This window comes from Buceros rhinoceros, unplaced genomic scaffold (assembly GCF_000710305.1).
Source record: "Buceros rhinoceros silvestris isolate BGI_N320 unplaced genomic scaffold, ASM71030v1 scaffold34555, whole genome shotgun sequence".
Classification (NCBI taxonomy): Eukaryota; Metazoa; Chordata; class Aves; order Bucerotiformes; family Bucerotidae; genus Buceros; species Buceros rhinoceros.
The window spans coordinates 1,272-22,841 of record NW_010413969.1 but is presented as its reverse complement, the minus strand read 5'-3'; the positions used below and the strand labels follow the sequence as shown (position 1 = coordinate 22,841).

Below are 21,570 nucleotides of genomic sequence, written 5' to 3'. Positions count from 1 at the left end.
GGCGGCGAGTCTGTCCGAGGAAGGCGGGCGAGCGCTTCTGTCCTCACGGAAGGCCTGCTGAGTTCCCCGGGAAAAGTGCCGGAGGTTTCCCCTGTTCCCCAGGCCTCCCTCGGCCTCACCCGGGCATGCCTGGCTGCGAAAATAACCCCTCTGGCCACGGGGTGAGCGGCGCCGGTGGATGGGTCGCTCCGGGACCTCGCCTGTTCGGGGGGGAGCAGCGGGAACTGGGTAGGCGTTCAAGCTACGTGGGTGATTTAACCTGTAAACAGCAGTTTTCCTTCCCCGCTTCTTTCGCAGCTGCTTTTATTCTGAAATACTGGACGTTTGTATTTCATTGCTTGGGCTCTTTGGAGAGAAAGATCACCGCAGTGTGATCAGTGGGTGTTTTCAGATCATCCTGGCCGCTGAGAAACAGCCAAGCTTCCCAAGAACTCCTTGGAAAAATGAGCAAAGGCAGAGGAAATCCAAGAGCTGGACAGACAACTCGAGTAGCTTCTCTGACCTGAGTGTAGGTGGGGGAGGAAGTCTCTGTTCTCAAAAGCATCCATTTTTGGTCAAATGCAGAATGCTCCAAGGTGCGCAGGGCAGACACTGCCCGGCCAGGTAATGTCTGGGCCCTAAGCAGTGTGCAAGGCCCTTTCGCTGCTTCCTCGTCCACAAGAGTTCAGAGGTACTAAGTAAAAAATAAGTCTCTTTGTAAACACTTCAGTAATTTCCCTTTAGATACAGGTGTCCTAGATGGTAGACAAAAGCAGGGAGAAGTCTTCAATGCGTGTATAGAAAGGGTGGAACAGGATCGTCTTCTCCAAACTGATGCTTGTAAAAGATACAAAGGTATGTGTGGGGCAGTAGTGTTTGGGGAAGGAGAACTAATGGAACAAAGTATGACAATCTTAAACTCTCTGTGCAGGACAAAGCAGCAGGCCTTTAGAGGTGCATCGGAATGCTTAGCCAGGTTGCATTTTCCTTTTGATAAACTCCAGATTGTAGCTTTTTTTTTTTTCCTGGTTACTCTCCCCAGCATTTGTTTACATGTTAAGAGATCAGAGGCTGCATGTACAGTTAATATACTGGTAAAGTTACATATACAGGTAAAACGTTGTCAGTAACAAACAGCTGTGAACAGAACAGTTGCATTCCAAGGCATGGCAGCTGACATGGTTGAATTTAAACTTCTTGGTTATTTTTGTAAAACCATGTAAAGGACTACTCATAAAAATACACAAGAGCCCAAATTAACATAGTGAAATGCGGTCATGCTTTTGTCATCATTTAACTGCAACTGCTGTTCACAGTAGCTCATATATTGCAGAGAAATTATATAAAAAATAAGAGGAAGGAGTTACTGTGCAAACAGAAATAAAAAACTTGAGGCTATGCAAACATCAGCAGCTCCCCAGTCCTGAATTTGACTCTCCCACACATTAGGAAGAATAACTTGGGTTATGTTTTAATGATGCAGATTTGTGCAACTTTTTGCAATATGCAAGATGTCCTTTCTCTTGAGTTTTCTTTTTGCTGTTAAACAACTCTCTTAAAAGTAGCTTTAAGCTATTTGATTAGAAGTATGTTTCCCTAGTATGTATTTTTTCTGTTTCTTGCCGGTTTTGTCTGCTCTGGAGGACAAGCTTGTGGCTTGATGGTACTACGGAATTTTATAAGGTGGAAGAAATTAATTATACTGAAAGTCCAGTAATTGTCGTAGCCAATTTTTCTTCTGTCTGAGGGTGCATGTCTAAGCTTATACTTACTTGAGAGAGAAATTATGAAAACCACTCAATACCAGACTTCAGGTCATTATCTCCTTTCTTCATTCCTTACACAAATACACAGAGCTGGGGTGGAACATGATCTATAGCAATATCAATTTTATTTTACAGGCTGAGGCTTGATGGTATTACTTCTGTTATGGTCAAGAGTGCAATGTCAGCTTAAAATTCTCGTTTCTTTCTGGTTTTTTTCTTAACTATTTTTTGGATACACTTAATTTTTAAGCTTAGACTAATTAAAAAAAAGAAAGCCCAAACATAATCTTGCCAATACCGTTACTAGAGGGAAGACAATTGCTCTATTGTGCTGCAGTATACTTTATGTAATGTGTTTCTTTGTTCCCTTTCTGGAAGTAGAGATGGTTCAGTGTGTGAATGACCCAGGCAAACTACACAATTGAAACTGGGCAATTGCGGCTCTAAACCTTGGGCTTTGCCCAGGGTGGGAAATATTGGGTATTAGTACAGTAAGCCTTGGAAAAAATACTAGGTTTTGAACTGATAGACACTTTCTGAAAAGTATTTAATTGAGGGAAGTTTGATGCATCTGTTCTTTAATGTGAAGGTGACCTTTAAAGCCTGCTAAAATTCACATTTTGTTTGTCAACGCGTCTAGATTTGCATCAAACTCTGAAACAAGTTTCATAACTGTCGTGAAAACTAAGCATTTGCTAGTAATCAGCTGCTGTGTACTGTAGGCATAAGAACCTCTGTTAAATCTCGCTTCCTTTTTGTTCGATGCTAGAGTAGCAACCCTAGTAACTCTTGGGTTTTAGTGGCTTTGCTATTTTAAGCTGACATTCAGAAGAAGTATGAGTACATATAAGAACAGCAGACTTCATGAAGAAAAGTAAATGTGTTTTTCTTGACTTCTGCTTCTCTACTCTCCAGGCAAACTTGGAGTAGATGGTCTTACTCTAATGAAGAATCAGGTTACAGTCTTATTGGAAAGTACACAAAAATGTTATTCAGAACAAGCAGTTTAGCGTTTCAGAGGTGACCCAGTGGTTTTGTTAGCTACAGTTAATGTCTGATTTTGTGATTTGTGATTCTGTAGCCTGTGATTGTTTTTAGTTTAATGGCACACCCAAGTGGCCAGACAAAGGCATATCACTCTAAATTGGCAACAAGTTATCTGCACCGAAACTGCCAAGACCCAGAGTTTTTTATGCTTTGAATAAAGTTGCCAGTAAACAAAAACTTACTGGTTAAGCAAGCGCTCTTCTGCCAAGCTTCATAGCACAATCTTTTAAAGAAGTATGGTTTCATGTTTGGAACAGAAGTCTGGAAGGTGAACAATCTGGATTCGATTTGCACTTCTGCCACAGCCTTGTTCCATGCCTTTAGCCAAATATCTTGAAATCTGGGTTTGAGAGGTGGATTTGAGAGTTCAGACAGCATCCCTTCTCTCTTGGAGTTTGTCTTATTTTAAAGAAAGCTTAAAAGCTGCTACCTTTGCAAAGTCTGAATTTTGAACTATAACTTACTGCTACTGTTTCAGGAGTTCAGTGCTAAACAATAGCACACCCAATTTACATAGTGCTATAAGCAGTAAATGTGGTTTTTTTCATCCTTTCATAGAAAGCGTGACTATGAAGGGTTTCTGTGTTCTCTGCTCTTGCCTGCGGAATCTCGAACCTCTGCTTTTGCCTTGAGAGCCTTCAATGTGGAACTGGCTCAGGCAGGTATTAAAATATATTTGTGAACTCTGGAAATGTAAAATAACAGCTTTGATACTTGTAAGTTATACTAGTAGTAGGTGGTGGTTTGTCAAGATTCAATTTTTGTACTATAAGGGGCAATGAATAAATAGTACAGTACAAACCTCTAGTTTGGAATGACTCTTGGAAAGTAGCCAGCCTCTCCCAGTTTATTTTGTTTATGTATATAGTTTGGAATGACTGTTCCCTTTGTCAGGCATTTTAAAATTAAATGAAAACAGGATGTGGTCCTTGATACTGTTAGGTGCTTGCATCTATGTCCTGGCTTTAGATGACGTGACTGAATCAGTAAAGTGCAGCTAAATCCTGTCTGTGGAAGGAAGATCTGTCAGAAATTTGGGTGACATAATCCAAGCTGGCAGAAGTTAGGGGATGGGAAGGCTGCTGGAAGGGAAGATTGTAATTAGAGCATTGTGGCAGGAGAGTGGCTGCAGTCGCTCCCCTTGGTCAGGTGGCCGGAAACTGCCAGTGCAACGAGGAATGTTGGTTGGTAGAGGTCGTGAGAAAGGGGGGATCCAGGAAGTGTGCTGATGGAGCAAAACCCCTGGTCAGCCTCTGCGGGCTGTGGTGGCACCCTCTGGTGCTGCTCCCCCTCGCTGCTGTTATCACTGTTTATTTTCCTTCCGGGAAGAAAGCCAAGGTGAGGGTTGCCCAGGACTTAGTTCTCCATAGGTTTCAAAGTCAGGTTGTGGTGAAGACTTTCTTTTTTTTAGCTCTCTGCAGTGTTCTGGTACTCTATGAGGAATAAACATAAATTCAGAACTGAGTGCTTTCCGTTTGAGTTTGACTACCTCCTGTGTCTGTTTTTTCAGTGTAAACAGGCGAAGTGCCTTAAACGCTGTGAATTTCACTCCAGATGTGTCCTTTCCAGATTAAAGACTCCATAACACAGAAGACCACAGGTCTGATGCGAATGCAGTTCTGGAGGGAGGCTGTGGAAGGTATATACTGCGATAACCCACCACATCAGCCGGTTGCTACAGAACTGTGGAGGGTAAAATATACCTTTATTGTCCTAAAATTCACTTAATTAAAATATTACTGGGGGAAAAATATCATTCTTTTGTGTGTGCTATGTTGCATATTTAACAACATTATTTTATATAGAACAGATAATGTAAATTGTGTCTGTGTGAGGTATTGTGAGTTACCTACAACAAAAGAGGAGAGTTGGAGGAGGAGGTTATTTTTGTACGACATAGTTGAAGGATGAGACTTCCATGAACTATCTGGTCCTTTTGCCTCTAAGTGAAAGGCAGAATAAATTTTGGTAAGCTGTAAGTTGATAGCAAGCAAAGTGCGTAAGTATACTTTCCTGAGCCATTGCTAGTCCTGCCTGAAGAGGTCAAGCTGTACAAAAAGACAGGAGGCTAAGCACAGAGATTTGAACTTGCAAATAGGGTATGAGGAAAAGCCCAAAAAGACCTTCATATGCAGTTTCTGGGTAATAGGGAGACTCCTAATACAGTCTTCTCCTCACATCAGGAGCTGCTTCATGAGTTCTGTGTATGTATTATGTTTTGCACAGATTCTTTTGTGTGCATTGAGCAACAGGGAATGTACTTGTGAACTTAACAGTTTATTTTTACCAAGATGCCTGAGTTCTGCAGGCACTAGAACATCGCACATCAAGAACACCTACAGATCTGTTCCTCTGCTGGTCATGGCCAAAGAAATGGAGGTGTTCTTCTTTTTGTTTCTAGTTAGGACTGTAGCTGATATGTTCAATGAATGACTGAAGGTCTGAGTGCAGTGTAGATGGATTTTCCCTTGGTGCTGATATATAACCACAGAATAATTCAGTTGGTAGGGAACTCTTGTCCGACTTGATACTCAAAGAAGGTTTAATGTCGAAGTTAGATCGGGTTGTCAGGTTCACATTGAGTTACATTTTAAATTTTGGGGATGGAAATTCCATACATTGCTAACTTGTCCTCTTAGTGCCACGGGCAAGTCTTAGAACCTTCCAAAAGAGCAGCTACCATAAGGCCTCAACAATCTAAGATCAGAACTTCCATTTAAACTAAAGATCTCTGAGCTCCTGGACAGGAAGAGCTGCAGCTGTCTAGATCTCAATAGCTGAATACAGTTAACATAGATCCCATAGGTAGGTTTTTGGACCCACTGAAAAACAGTCAGTGAAATGTGGAGTCTTTATCCAAGTATTCATTTGCATTGTTCTGTTAAAATCCTGGGAAAAGCAGAACACTCACTATAACACGGGGTTAGAACAATGCAAATCCTGAGGGATTAAGAGCATTTCACTTGTTGCCATTTTGGCTTCACATCCACTCTGCTGCACCTCTGAGACCACAAAAATGAGTCCTTTTCAAATCCTCTTTCAGTGATTTTTGGCAGTGCTGAAACTGTGGCCCCTCCTGGACTCTTCCTCCTTCAAATATGAAGTAAAACATAAGTGAGTGTTTGTTCCTGTCAACACTCATGTCTCATGTTTAGATTAAAATTGGGATTTAAACAATGCACACTTTATTTAACTAAGACAAAACACAGGTAAAGCCAAGAAAGTCACTTTTAGAAGGACCAGAGTTGTTTGTAGTTGTCTTCAGCTCCAAAAAAGTGCTCCTTAGCCACAACAAAGTGTTCATACAGTTAGAACGAAGACTGTCAAATGCTGTGAACCTTTTTGTGGGATTATAGGAGTTGAAGATGCACCCAGGGTGATACTTTAATGCAGGCATTAAAATACAGGATTGGCCATTTTGCATGTCAATCTGTCTGTGCGTTTGCTTTTTATTTCCTCCTTTCTGTTTCTCTTCCAGTTTATAGCAAACTTCCCAGGAACAAGACTCTTCTCCCAAAATGCTTTTGTCTCCTTTCCGAGAATGAGCTTGTGCTTTAGTGTAGCTTAACTTATTTTTGTTTCTGAAGATACCCCCTCATTTAGTTGTCTGATTGTGTTAGGTACAAGTTAGTTTTGGGTACCACTGTATATATTCTTGCACCACTTTAAATTTCGTGCTGCTTGTATATCAGCGTGGGGTGTGTGTATCAGTGCCCGATCAGTCTCTGAGCAGAGCTGCCCCCTGCCCCAAACCTCCCCCCCTAGTTTTATTGCTAAGCATGACATCACATGGTCTGGGACATCCCTTTGTGAGTTGGGGTCAGCTGTCCCAGCTGTGTCCCCTTCCAGCTTCTTGTGCAGCCCCAGCCCACTTGCTGGCAGGACAGTGTGAGCAGCAGAAAAGGCCTTGTTACTGCATAAGCACTACTCAGCGATAACTAAAACCTGGGTGTGTTATCAACACTGTTTTCAGCTCACATCCAGAACATAGCCCCATACAAGCTACTATGAAGAAATTTAACTCTATCCCAACCAAAACCAGGACAACATTCAGATATTGAGATATCATTTGCAACCCTTTCCATCAGCTAAGACCATCAGCCATACTCCTTTCTCACAAAACAGAAAATTGATTTTGAAGTGGAAGAAAGAATTAGCCTATTTCTGTGGTAAGATTTCACCTCACACATGATTTCTCTAAAGGAAGACCAATAAAAGACAATTCAAACAAAGCTGTTTGTGAAAGAAGATCTTGAAAAATAATTTGGAAAGTATTTCCAGGAGTTCTGATAGTTCTGACGCTGCTGAGTGCTGGAGTGAACTAACAATCAAACCTGACCTAGTGACCTTTGCAGTCAAGATGTGATTTTATTTTTACATTTCAACAAATATCCCCAATATTGTCTATGTGGAGAGCATGGCTTCACAAATGTTCGAGAGTGTCATCGTAATTCTTAGAAAGAGGATTTGGAAAGCCTCCTGAGCCCACAAGTATTGGGGTATTACCATTTCTTTTGCACAGCATGTTTTATGTATGCTCTTTACTTGTTGTTGAGTTTGTATGAGACAGATACTAATTTGTCATGGCAAATGTGTTCCCAAAGTTTTTTACATCCCAGAATACTCCCATTTGGGTTCTAAGAGTTTTATGCACTTTAATATGCCTTTAATATTAATATGCCTTTAATAGTATTTCTATAATTACTAATGGCTCAACTCTCAGTGACTTTAATGTAAACTTAAACGGCAACTGTATGATACTTGCTGTTGTTTATCTGTCCATTTTGAACATGTGAAAAATGAGGCCTGATTCTCCATTGTTTTCTGCGGAGGAGGCCAATTTTCAAAACTTCTCAAAAATGAAGACCTGTGTGTTCGAGTGAAGGTAGCTTGGAATGGATGTAATGTTCAAACTGGGTAGTTTAGCAGAACTCAGTTTGGTTCTTTAAGTCTTGACTTGTGACTATTTTAAAGATTTAATTTACAAAATGAGACTCAAGATGAACAAGTGAGAAGCAAAACTGACACTTGTAACGTAATATTTCCTTTCTCACATACTAAGTACTTCCTCAAGCAGAATTTGTTGAAGCGACAAGAAGATCTTGAAAAAATATTTACAGATTTAATGGATAAAGGAGTTGAAAGCGAAGTATAAAAAGAAGTATATAAAGAAATACAGAGGCTAAGATTGTGAGAAATCTGCTCCTTAAGTTTTATTTCTAAATATTTGTATTGTGATTGTAGCTTTTCTGACAACGTGATCTGCAAAATTCAGTGTAAGTAAGAGGATTGAAGGTAAGCTGACAGAATGAAGTGGGACGGGAAGGAAGTCAAATACAAGATAAGAGCCAAAAGAAGAATGTGTGAATATGAGATGCTGTAGGATACTTTTTTAAACGAAACCATAATAGTGATTATATAACTTTGTTAGGACGCTGTCTTTACAGTATGTATTGGTATGTTTTACTGATGTTTTCTTGAAAATTTACAGGGAAAACCTTTTTATTGCACAGGAATTGCACAGCCTATTCCACAGGAAACTGGGTTCTCTTTGGAAAGTGAATGTAGTTATCTGCAAATATTTTGTAGGAACATACAACTCCATGAATGAATAAATCAACTTTGAAAAATATTTTTACAGTGCTTTTATTTAGCTGGCTTGATGTCCAAGATTTCACTTCTTGTGGGCAACAACTTGTAACAAATGCCAGTTGAAAATTTTTGCATTTGAAGGTTCTCATTTTCTACTGATAGGCCATTTTGATTTTTTTAATCCCGTGAATACAGTCCTTGTAAGAAAAGGATTATCTAAAATATATTTCAGCTTTCAGAATGCAGTGTTACCATCACTTTGTATAGATTAACATGGATGTTTTATTTGATAATTTTCAGGCTGTCAAGAGGCATAACTTGACTAAAATGTGGCTCATGAAGATCATTGATGAAAGAGTAAGTATTTATTATTCAAAGTCTGATTCCGTTTTTAGTCATGCTTGGTTTCTTCCCCCGCTTATTTTTATGTGTTTTTCTGTAAAACAAAGCTTAAGTAATTCACCTTTTCCAGGCAGTAGTATTTCCTGTAACAATGGTACTGCTATATTTACTTTTAATTCTGCTTTGCTGCCCCTACGAATAATTTTCGCTCTTTCTGGCCCAAATGGCTAATAGAATCCTTGGGGTTTTTTTTTCCTAAAAAATACATGTAGTTTGTGACTCCAGATATTTCTCGTTCTTTTCTTTGATAACCAGTGTATCTGTGCTCGTGTTTTCTGTTGCTGGTCTCTATTCTTGACTCAAAGTGGTTACTCCTAGAGGTAATCCACTGGGAGTTACACTTAGATACCTTTCTGCATGTAAGTGAGGGAAGTTGCATCCTATGGGATTAAATATCAAGGTCTCCATATGCAACTGTTAAGAATTCTGAAGCACTAGATTTTAATGGAAATGGAAGTGAAGCTGTGCAAGAAGATAAACTTGTACGTGATCTCTTTTTTACTATTCCAGTCCTGTCCCAAGAGAAATTTCTCTGTGCTACAGTTGCAAATTAAGTATTAAAATTGGCAACCCTGTAGGATGTTTTGTTTTGAATGTACCTGTTTTGAAGAATTCTGATTTCTTAGTATTGCAAAAGGTTATATTCACTCCACTAACCAGACTTGGCTGCAGTTGCATGGTTAAGTTAGACTTGCTATACAAGCTTTAATGACTACTTCTATCTCAGTTTATACTCTCTTTCTATCTCTTAATTTTATCTTCTTTTTTTCCTAATAGTGAATTAGGCTGACATGACTGTAGTAATAAACTTGTACAAATAGCAGCTATATTTACATTTCACTGAAGTTCTGTGTTCATACTACAGGAGAAGAATCTGGATGATAGAGCGTACCGTAACATCCAGGAGCTTGAAACGTACGCTGAGAACACTCAGAGTGCTCTCTTGTACCTCACCTTGGAAATGCTGGGTAGGCATTTTCCCCTTCTTAGATTTTGTTGATGACTCTTTAATGCAGGTGCAATATTTACTGATGTTCCACTCTTTTTCTACTGGAGTTTATTTTCAGTTGAAGTTTTTTTTAGGTAGTACTTCGGGTATTTTTTGAATGTTCCGCCATAAATCTGGAATTTTACTGCACCTGTCCTAGAACTACGTATTTTCCTTAGAAGCTGCTCAGTGGAAAGCTCAATGAAGTGCTGTTTCCTAGTGCTCTGATCTTTGTTGCTTTGTTTTCTTTTTCTTGCTCCTATTGCAGAGTGTGGTACCTTCAGCTCTTTACTGTATCTTCTGATTGGCCCACTTGTCAGAGTAGAAAGTTCTGCAGTTATTCTGCAGCTGTTGTTCTGTATTTTGGTGATGTACATTAGTTATCTTGAATCAGCTGACTTCCCAACCTATAAGCTTCTTTTGATGGTGTTGTAAATTTGAGTCTGAGTCGTCTCCTCTCCTAAAAGCAGGGTAACTATCAGTTATCAATATCAATAATTAAGCTGCAAAAAATGCAACAAAGACTATATAATCCTTGTAGTTATGAGCTGGTTTCTGTGTCATGTCTAATACAAGAGTTGCAGATTGTGAAAAGAACTGTTCATTAGCAGCAAAGAAAAGGGTAAATTTTTTTAGATGTCTGTTGCATTATGGAAATACACCCTGTATGAGCTCAGATGTAAAAGAAGAATGAGTATTACTATTTAGTAGTATTTAGTATTGTAGTAGCAATGTTTTAATGTTCATTAGAGTAATCTGATGGAAGGCCAATGCTGAGGTTAAAAGAGTTTAAAAACGAGAGAGAAGTAAAATGAGACATTGTGAGCACAGTCTTCAGAAGAAATGAGGAACCTATCTCTTAACATCTGATATTCGCTTCCTTAGTAGGAAACTAGTGAGATGTTGCAAGTATATTTCTGAACTTCTGACTGAAGAAGTGGAGGAGTATGAGCAATATCAAACTCATCCATTCTGAGAAATGTCTCCGATACTGAAGGAGTTCGGTCATGCTTGGGTCACTCCTGATACAAATCAGATGATCCTGTTCTTGAAAGTCTGTTACAGGGGCTCTGGATTTTCTAAGTGCCCCATTGCTGTGTTTAACTTCGCTTAAATATACCAGTGTAACAAAATATCTTAACAAAAGTCTCATTCACGACATATGAAACTTTTTTTGGTGTTTTTTTCCACAAATGGAGAAATTAATTGAACGCAGCCTTTTTCTTGGTTATTTCCCATCAGCAGTGTTTTCTAGACTAGGTGGACCTGGTTTCATTACAAGTCACGTTTGCTACGTGTGGTTTTTAGCTTCTTTATTCCTGACCTGTCTCCAGTTTGTGTCTGTCTCTCCCAATAGTAGTGCTGCTTCATTCTTACTGATTTAGGGTTACTTACTTTGTCAAGCTCATTTTGACTGGTACTCTTGTCCAAAGTCCTGGTCACTTTCTGCCAGCTCCTGTCATTTAAAAATACTAATATTGTGCTCTCTGATTCATTGTCTAAATAATAGGAGTCTGGTTCTACTCAGTGATTTTGTTAAACCTTTTTAGAACTCTGCTTTTGGGATATGTTCCCAGGTTGAGCATAAGTCATTGCTAACTCTTTGAGCTTTTTTTTTTCCCAATTCCTGGTTGTATGTAAAGCTTGAGCTGCCCAGTCAGTATCAGTAGGTTATATCCATTGATTCCTCCAAGCCGCACTCTGGTTTTTGCTGCCATTGTCAAAATAAGTCCATAAGTGCATGTAATCTACCTATAGCCACTGTTTCACAAATGCTTCTGAGACCCATGCAGGGCTCAGGCAGGCTTGGGCAGTGAATCCGATATGCCCAGTATTGTTTTGAGCTGTCAGTTAGGCTCATTGGTCTGTAATTCCTGTATCCTCATTTCTCTCCCTGTAGAATGTTACTTCTGTTAAAGCTTTTAACTTTAATTTCAATTTTACTTAAAATTTGCATTTTATCTTGGGTCAGTCCTGTGAGGACATTATGGCTTTATGATCAGTCTAAGCCAGCCTTGCCATGAAGAGCAGAGGAGCTGCTCTGCCCCACTCATCTCCCTCTTCTTTCAGTTCTCACAGTTGTGTGACCATGCAGGAGCTAAAGTTAGTTTTCCATTGCTTTGTTGATCTGGTTTAGTTTGCCATGCTCCTGCCTCATTGCCCGTTGCAGCACAAGGTTGGTGGCAAAACCCACAGATTTGGGGAGGACCATTCTTTTGGGCTTCAGTACACTGCTGAATCAGCTGCAACTAAGCATGAGACCATGCTCTAAGCATTAATGCTTGTCAGGGATCTCACACTTCTAATGATTTTTCTGACAGGAATAACAGTTCTTGGAATACCGTTATCCCGGGAGAGAGCATGCCCGTGAGAAAGGAGTTTGTGTACTGATGTATTATATCTGAATAGGTGTTGCTCTGCTAAGCATACGCTTTGCAGAAACTGCAGCCAGCTGAGACGTGTCCTGTTCCTGAATGTGGAAATTACCGGATTTGCCTGCTGCTTTGCACCTCTGAGATGAGATCTCAAGGCAATTATGGATGTTTTATCATGAACAATTATGTTCAATTATGAATGGTTTTATCACGGACCAAAACAATTAGGTTTCCTTAAATATGACTATGATACATATCAAGGAAGACTATACTCCTCAAAAGGCCTGTCATTATGTTTCTAAACGTATTATTTCTGCAACTTCAGGTGTGAGGGACATCCATGCTGACCATGCAGCCAGTCACATTGGAAAAGCGCAAGGCATAGTTACCTGCTTAAGAGCAACTCCGTATCACACTGTGAGAAAAAAGGTCTTTCTTCCCATGGACATTTGTATGTTGGTAAGAGGAGCAAGTTGTTGCCTGGAACTGAACAGCGTAGTGTTTCTAACTGTCTCTCAACACTGGGTATGAGATCATAATTTATTAGGCCAGAAACAGAACACCTTTTTTATTTTAACTCTTTCTGCTGTGGCCTAGTAATATGCTGTTGTCATGGTTTTATATCTTTTGAAAGGTGGGAAGATTGACCTTCATGAGAACTCCAGGGTTTCTTATTATTCGTGTATTTATTTATGTGTTATTAAATGAGGTAATATTTTAGCTTTCAGGAATTTTTCCATTAATGTGTAGAAATACACATACGGAATGGGGCCTGGGTTTTGTGGTGGTTCCTTTTTCTCTTTTCCTATCCCCATAAAGGAAGCACTGTGAGGAATTTTACTTCTGAACAACCTTCTCAGTTTTCTCTTCACCTTTTCATAAATGTGCTGATTGTTTAGGTTTTGTTTTAGGTTTTTTTGGGGGGGTGTGTGTTATTGTTTGGGTTTTTTTGTTAGATGTTTGATAGTTATAATAATTTATTCTGTATATTGGAGGACTATACCTTTTCCTACAGCAATTTAAACTGTACACCTAATTTGCACTGTAATTGAGCAAATCTTGCAATTTCTGTAAAATGGAATTAAAGCTGAAATTTTTTCATTAATGCTCTATCTAGATCTGGAGGCATCCTTCATCTCCAGTCTTTACTTCTAAATGTTAATGCTGTTCTTTTTATACTTAACTGAAATTTATCTGATTAGAATGAAGTTTAAGGCAGTTGTGTTAGTATTTTCTGAATATAATTGCAATACAATTGAGAGTTTTGATTTGAAGTTTAGTAATTTAGGTAGTTGCAAAAAACCATAGATAATAATATAGGCCAGGGTTGTGAGACAGCAGAAAGGAGCTGCACCCTGCTTTTAGCCCTTCTGGGACTGGGTGGTATGGGAGGCCTTCCAAGTTCATAGATTTTCCAACATACCCTGAAAATTCACAGTCATTCCTTGCCATGAAAGGTGTTTTACAGTGAAACTGTAAAAACAGCTTGCATCCCTTCTGTGCAGAATGAGCATCTTGTAAGCATTTCAGCTGCTGGCAAGTGCTGGTGAGCTCTACTGGAGTCGCTGTCTCCCGTGAAGCCCACCTGCCTACCTTTGTACAACTTCTAGAGTCTGCATTGGTTGAGAACGGGCAGCTGGTGCAGTTCTAGAATATACCATGTTACGTCTTATATCAGTCACTGTAGTTAGAGAAGGGGTTTGGGGGGGTTTGGGGTAGTTGGTGGTTTTGGGGGGTGGGTGTATTTGGTTTGAGGGGTTTTTTTGTTTGTTTTCTTTGCATTTTTTTGTTTTGTTTTGTTTTTCCAAACCTGGTAGTACACACCAATCCCAGGATAGTTAATTACATCATAAGCCAGCATGGCTACTGCCTTAGCTGTTACTGGCTTTCTTCTGCTTAATATTGATTCTTGGATTATCGTTTTAAAAGTTGGGCATCTAAACTGGTCTAAATTCTCAAAACTTTAAAATCCGACTTGGTTGTCTGACTGACCACAAAGTCTTTAGGGAACCAAGTCATGCAGAGAGAGTCTGTACCAACAGACATTTTGTTCTCTTTAATTTTTTTCCCGATGACTGACAAAAAAAAAGGGAATAAAAAAAGGAGGATGCAGTGGTAAAACATTTAGGCTGTTTGAATCCTGTATCATTAGTTTGGTTGCTGTGACAGGTTTTTAAGAAGCTAAAATGGAAACTTGATGTTTATTGAGGGTTTTTTCTCTTTTTTTATTTTCCTTCCTGTGGCTAGCATGGAGTTTCACAAGAGGATTTCATAAGAGGCAAGCAAGAGAAAAACATGAGAGATGTAATTTATGACATTGCCAGCCAGGCCCATATTCATCTAGAACATGTGAGGTTCCTTCCCTTTTATTTATTTAAATAAACCTAATTGTTGCTGGTCTTCACAAAACATTGTGCATGTGTATTGTTAGAAGTCTTACAGCTGTATACTTAATTTAAAATATTTAACTTTAGTTATTTTGAGAGTTTAAATTAAAAAAAATCAAACACACAAAGCCTTTAAATTTTACAGTTACTTCTGTACAAATATTTTTCTGTATGTACAGGAGGCAATTTACTCACAGACAGGTCCATTTACATATATATGTATCTATACTCCTAAGAGCCTTATTTCTGAGAGAAACTTCAAGATGACTGTTACAAATGGAACTGTATGCCAGCATGGAGTCAGCACCATAGAAGGCACTTCTGCATACAGTATTTCACTGCACAGTGGAATGACTGCCAGGAAAGGAGAGCATGTTGCCTTTCACTGCTGGTTAGGGTGTATGGAAGAGGGGGGCCCACTCCCTAACATGGCCATGCTCAGAACTATGTTGGGAAAGGTGCTTTCTGTTTATTTCCTTTCTGGCTCACAGCCAAGTGAATTAGGACAGACTTTATTTGCTTGGACTGGTGGATAATGAGTCCTGAAGAACTGCAGAGTCCTACTCTTTCTCTTTTATGCTTGTAATTTAGCTATGCTATGAATTGCTTGTTGGTACATAATACAAAAGCAAAAGAATGTTTCATCACCAGTGCTGTGTTTGCCTTTATCTGGTAAACAAAACTTGCAAGAAGCACTGTAAGGAGTTTCTTATGTCTACATACATGTATGTATGCATACACTTTGAGTATTTCACCTGATGCTTCTGTTCAAGGTAGTCTGAGAAGGTGCTACTTCAAAGAAATGCAAGATATATCTCTGCATTTACACCATTAATATAATTGCAGCGTTACCTGTGATCTCAGTATTTTATGCAGCAGAGATGGGAGAGCCCTTCTTCATTTTTCTGAACATGAAATGAGGTTTGTGCAGTCAGTGGTTGGTTAGTTCGTTAATGTTTTTATTTTTTGTTAATATGTAGCCTTGGGCTTTATTTTTAATACAGACTATTTATAATTTGCATTTAATGCATCCCTATTCATGTAGTTTCACTTGATGTGTCTCAGCTTGTGCGGTCACGTGCCCGAGGAAACTGCGTATTCCATTTAGAAGCAGGGAGCAGAGACAAAGAAAATGCAACGTCAAAATTGTTCGCTATCTTTGTTCAAGCTGAACTATTTTGATTTTTCTTATTCCCCACCCCTAAACCCATAAGGCACATAATTTACTTTGCTTGCAGTTGTAGTTTACAAAAATGTTGAGTGCCCGCCTGAAAAGCCTCGCATCAGGGATGGGAGACGTGGAAAACAAGCAGTATGTATTTATTGTCCAGATGTTCAGAATTTGGTTGTTGATATTACATGGCAGTTTTGGACAGAAGTAGGGAGAAAATTCAGTTCTTCAGAGACGTTCAGATAATTTGATAATTCTTTGTGTGTTAGTCCCCTGGCTGCCAACATGCCAAACGGTTTCTGAATGGAACAGACAGAACATTGCCCCCTCCTTGCTTCCCACACTGTTTCTAGAGCCCTGCCCACGTTATGCACTGGAAGGATCCTGTGGAAGATATGTAACTGGAGACTATACAGAAAAGTATAAACACAAGGAAAACAGATTAGGACAGCACTAGCATCTTAGTCAATTGAATGTTGATCTTGGCACCCTCCCCATGCACTTGTTTTTAATGGATGGGTTAAATCATCTTAATTAAAATTAAAAAAAATTCCTCTCTGAATGCTTGCTTCCAGCCTCCATCATCATCAGTGAAGAATAATTGACAGTGCAGGCTCTCTAGAGTGTTCAAACCTCTTGAACTGGCAATAACTGGCAGTAATAACAGGGTATTAGCCTCCTCGATAATCAGATGGTCTTTGTTAATGCAAGGATAAAGATGCATTTTCCCCTAATGGATGAAATAGGTTTTTTCTGGCAACGTTTGCTGGGTATTTCAAGACTAGGTGAATGTAATGGGCTGGTGCCTCTAAGTGCATCTGTTCTGCTTTATAAAATCACCCTCTTCTTTTGCCTGAGGGTCTTTTCATCCACTTACCCTTTGTCTTAGTTGGAATTATATGGTAGGGTGAAGTTTAAACCTGCAGAGAGGTTTCAACAATCTCAGCATTTGTTACACAGAACCCATACTTTGGAAGGTGGGGGTAACGGTTACCAGTCCCATTTCACAGTCAAAAGAAACGTAATCCTCAAATGCTAAATCAAGCCTCGGCAGTATTATGTCATGAAGCATATTGTAGTAACGTGGCACTTTAATCTTGGGAGAAAAGTTTCTGAAGTGTGGTCAGTCCTTTCTGATAACTGCAACTGATGACCAGCAGAGGGCAAAATAGATAATAAATATTTCCTTTAGGAACTGTGTGTTTTATTCTCATAAAAGTGCTCTGTCAGTCCCGCAGTGATGCCTTTGAAAGCCTGCAAATACATTTACACATTCCCCCTTTTTCTCTTAAGCATGCCTTCGCCTGTTCCTTTTTTTTTTTTTTTAAGAGAGTCTTCTTTTGGCTTTTTGCATTTATCTCAATTATGCTAGATCATTTTGGACTCAATTTACTAAGGAAGAGAACATGCTTTCTAAATGATGTGCAATCCATTCTGGGTTAAGAAGGTCAAGCAAGATTGCTTTCTTTTTTCATCTTGCAATTAATAATAGCAAGGCAGAGCATTAGATCAGGGAACAGTATTTTCCATTTTTAAGGAGAGAGATACACAGATGGGTTACTACATCTCAGTTTTAAAATAATTTGCCTTCTGAAAAGATTCAGTATTTTTCGCTTCTGAAGCTTCAGCCTTATTTTTTTTCAGTTGTCTGGGAAGATCCATGGTAAAATAGAACTCATACATTCTCATCGGTGTTCATAGAGACTTTGTTTTAACCTGTAAGAAAAGGCAAAACAAGGAGGGATTCTGTAAGCATTACAGGAGATTTGCTTCAGCTCTCTTAGATGTACCTGTGTTTTACATGGCTTAAATTGTAGACTTGATTCAGCTGTGGCTTAGATTCTGTTTATATGGAGATACTGAGGACCTGAGGCATCCTTTGGAAGTCCCATAAGTGTAAATGGAGCATAACAGTACTTCTGGGACTGATGACAACACTGGACCAAAAAGATGCACTCAGAGAAATGCATTTCTGGTCTTCCATCTTTTCTGTTTCATGAGATGTAATGAGTTATTTCGGGGGAGGGGGGTAAGATGCAGCTTGCAGCTCTGGAACGAGGGATGCTAATTTACATTGGTTTATTATATGTAAACTATAAGGTTATCAAAGTAAGAATTCTAGCAGGCCTCTCCCAGTTTTACATACTTCCTGTGTAATTACTTTTGTAAACAGTGAAGGATGTTATCAGCCTACACGTAGTGAAAAAATAGAATTTCAGAATGTCAAAATAGAGAGACAAAGCTCATAACACAGTCTGTTGCCTCTAACCATTATCTGTAGTACTTGACGTTTAATCTGAAAGATCTGAAATGTTAAGTTCTGATAAGTATGTTTTGGGTTTTTTTGATATGTTGTTTGTTTTGTTTTTTTTCTCCTACCTTACCTCATTTACTTGCAGGCTAGATCTTTCAGTAAGAAAGTTCCTGTGAAGGCGTATCCTGCTTTTTTCTGTACGGTGGGTGTGATATCATGCACTCTTTAAGTGATGGACTCATTTCTGTGCTAATATGTTTGCGAAGAATAGAGTATCAAATTAAGCATGGTTAACTAATGCTTTACGTGTCTGTTTTGGGAGGATGTAATACCTAAAACTTGTGAAAATTGTAATGCATGCCTGACTCTGGAACCTCACAGATCAACAAGATCAACATTTCTTATCCTCCTCCTTTAACTACATCATTTTGCCTGATACCTGTACGTTCATAGACCATCATTCTGATGCAAGGGCCCAAAATCTTGTCTATTTTTATAATTTGCTGTTTGGCCTAGGAAAAGATAATGCTCCTCTTCACAAAACCTGCCTTTTTTATATCCTTTAAACGCGGTGGTTATCCTACCACTTAATAAACAGGCAAACTGTCAAGCCTTTTTGCAGTTCCTCATTCAGTTTCATGTACTGCTTCTTAAACTTAATGCTGAATGCTTAATGCTGAATGCGTGCACCATATGGACTAAGCTTTTTTTCTTTTCTAGGTTGCTTTAGATGATTATTTACATAATGTGCGAAAAGTGGACTTCAATATATTTCATCCAAGCTTACAAAAGAAGAGTACATTATTACCATTGCATTTATATATTAGATCTTGGAAAAAAACATATTAAAGGGTTTTTTAATACGGGTTCAGAGTGCTGAGTGTTTTCTTAATCTTAACTTGATAGAATGGTAAGTGTCTAACTTGGCACTTCTGCAAAGTGAAGTTCATGGGAAACAGCAGGTGCACATGAACTGTAGCTGTCAGCTTGCTGGCACTGAGGTTCTTGGAATATTAGGCTGATATGGCTGCTTCACATGTCTGCCAAGTCATATGTCCTCATCTGAGATTACGATACAGTTCTTCTTGGACAGATTCTGTGCTAACAGATACTTCTGACCATTCTGAAACTTACTGAAAAAAAAGAAAAAAAAAAAAAAAGACGACTGCTTGTTTTGCGCCCAAAAGCGGTTATAGTAAATGCCGTATGAATCAGCTAAGCGATTCTGTTTAGTGCAAGGAGCAGCGTTAGTGCAAGTACAAATGATGCTTCATAGTTGGAAGAATGAGCAATTCAAATATTTGAATGCAAGAAGAACATCAGGAAAAGCTTTAGCTGTTTTAATTATGTAGTGTTCGTGTAGAATTTCAGAATGCTGAAATAGAGCTCTAGTACAGAAATTATGTAAGTGCGCGCTGAGATTGAGCATTGAAGTGGCAGTAGTAGTGGGAGGATAGCTTTACAACACAGGAAGAGAAACCTTACACAGCTTTTATCTCAAGCTCAGCCAAAGCTTTTTCACTCTGCTCTTAGCTTGGCCGTGTCTTCCTCCTGGCCTCTCATCTCTCTGTTGTTGCCCACAGCTGTCATTGCAATGGGTGTTTGACTGCCCCTTTGTTCATATTCACCACGTCTCTCAGGATACCCTCCTACGTGGCTTTCCTGAATTTCTTTTCTTTGATACCATGAAGAAATATATTCCTGAATGTTCCAGGTCATTTTAGCGCTCTCTCTGTTTCCTTGGTGGGAAATTACTGGGAGCAATGTACTCAGCATTTCTTAGGATCAAGGTAAATATTTCTGTTGAATTTGTTGTTTGCTAAAATAATGCTTCCTAACATTGAACTTGATTCGATTGCACAAATCCAGTAGTTTATTCTGTCGTCGTCCTTGTTGTATTAAATAGCTGCTTTTCCCTGAGATTTTCTTTTTTAATCATGGTTAATCTCTCCAGATGCTTGGTTGTGTAACAGCATCTGTATTTTAGCGTACAATGCTACATAATGAATTTCTGAGAACAAGATTCGTGACTTTTTTAATCACAGAAACTGCCAGCATGGTAGAAATCTTAGGAACCCAACATTAAGTCTTTCATTTGGTGATTTTGTTTTATATGTATCACAAGTCAGCTTGTGATACAGATCTTGGTTAATTCTGTAGTTTCCCATTCCCGGTTAAAAATTTCTCTTTGAATTTGTTCAGCACAGGATCTTGGTTTCTATATTACTAGAGGTGTAATAATCAAGGTCGATATGAACCTGGAAGAATCCCCATACAGTGGATCGGGAGTATACTGCTATTTTCTAAATGTAAAATCGTAACAGGCTCTGTCCATTTCTCAGGTCAGCTGCTGTATCTTATAATGGGTGTTCTTGGATGTGCAAGGAGGTCTAGTGAAAAGAAAACATTCCTTTCCTATGCAGGCACCGCAGCTCTTCCTGCAAAATGAAGAGCAAAGGCTTAGGCTCTGTTGCTGCTACCAGGCCAGCTGTGCATTTGTTCTGTTTATTTTACGTTCTGGAGAAGGTGTTACAAATGTCTCTTTCTGCAGTCAGTCCTCGTTTTACTGAGTGTGCTGAATCGACACAATAGGGGCGGCCCTTTCTGCCCTCTCAAAAGGAATCGCTCTCCTGTAGTTAACTTTTGGCAGGAGCACAGTACAGTAAGGAGGAAGAGAAGGGAAACCATGCAGGATCACCACTTTCTCGAGTTGCCGCAGTGATATCTTGTTTCCAGGCCACAAGGCCAGCGCTTTGCTTCGGTGTTGAAGTGGAACAAATCTGACAATGTGCTTACAAAGGTGTCAGTGGAAGAGCTGATTTGTTCTAGCGTAGAGAAAAGCCATTTGATGCAGCGAATGGTTAGCATGGTGAGAGGGACTTCCCAGTGAATTAGTAAACAGGATATGAAATAAATAAATTCAAGTTATGGCTTGAGTCATGAGAGTTTTGACCTCAGAAAGTAAAGCAGCACTTTGAATTGCAAATGACAGGAGGCTGCTTGAATAAGCAATCTGTGTCTCGTGTCTTTCCAGAACAGCACTCTCTCTCAGATGGTCATGCCTGATTCTGCCCTTAGGGGCAGTGTTATGAATGGGGACATTAAATACCTGTCAAACAAGGGTAGTCTTAATTTGTCTGCTTTCACGAGTGTAATCTCCTTTTATTTCTCCGTAGCAACTGGTGCCATGTGAGAAATTCCGTTCATCAGTTCTGATAAGTTACAATTCTACATCCTAAAAAATTTTATCCTATTTCTCTTTTTTGTTGTTGGTTCTCATTTGGGTTTTATTTAGCGCATAGTTTGTTTTTTCGTTGAATCTGACAAAACGTTTTCTCATATTGGTGCTAACCTACTTGTGGTTCCTATCAGAAAAGCAACTAGCTGTTGCTAGCTGCTAATTACGTGTTTAAAAATAATTACCATGTCTAGTTAGTTCAGTCTGTGTAAAGCAGCAGTTTAGCAGGTATCCTCCTCAGTTACCTTACATGTTTTCTGTATCTTCGATCTTTATGGTCTTTCTTGCTTTTGGTTAAGGATAGGATTGTATCTTCCACTTTCTCTTCAGTTCACTGGAGTCTGTTCCATATCTCTTTCCACTTAGACTTG

General features: G+C 39.2%; 1 protein-coding gene across 1 annotated transcript; it reads left to right on the top strand.

Moving 5' to 3' along the window:
- Positions 1–125: 125 nt before the first annotated feature.
- Positions 126–18,823, top strand: NDUFAF6 (NADH dehydrogenase (ubiquinone) complex I, assembly factor 6). Its single transcript, XM_010136949.1, has 10 exons — positions 126–228; positions 565–670; positions 3,351–3,450; positions 4,362–4,484; positions 8,685–8,741; positions 9,652–9,754; positions 12,475–12,608; positions 14,397–14,498; positions 18,107–18,163; positions 18,682–18,823. The coding sequence occupies exons 1-10, from the start codon at positions 126–128 to the stop codon at positions 18,808–18,810; spliced, it is 1,014 nt and encodes a 337-aa protein (XP_010135251.1). The 3' UTR covers positions 18,811–18,823.
- The last annotated feature ends 2,747 nt before the right edge of the window (positions 18,824–21,570 follow it).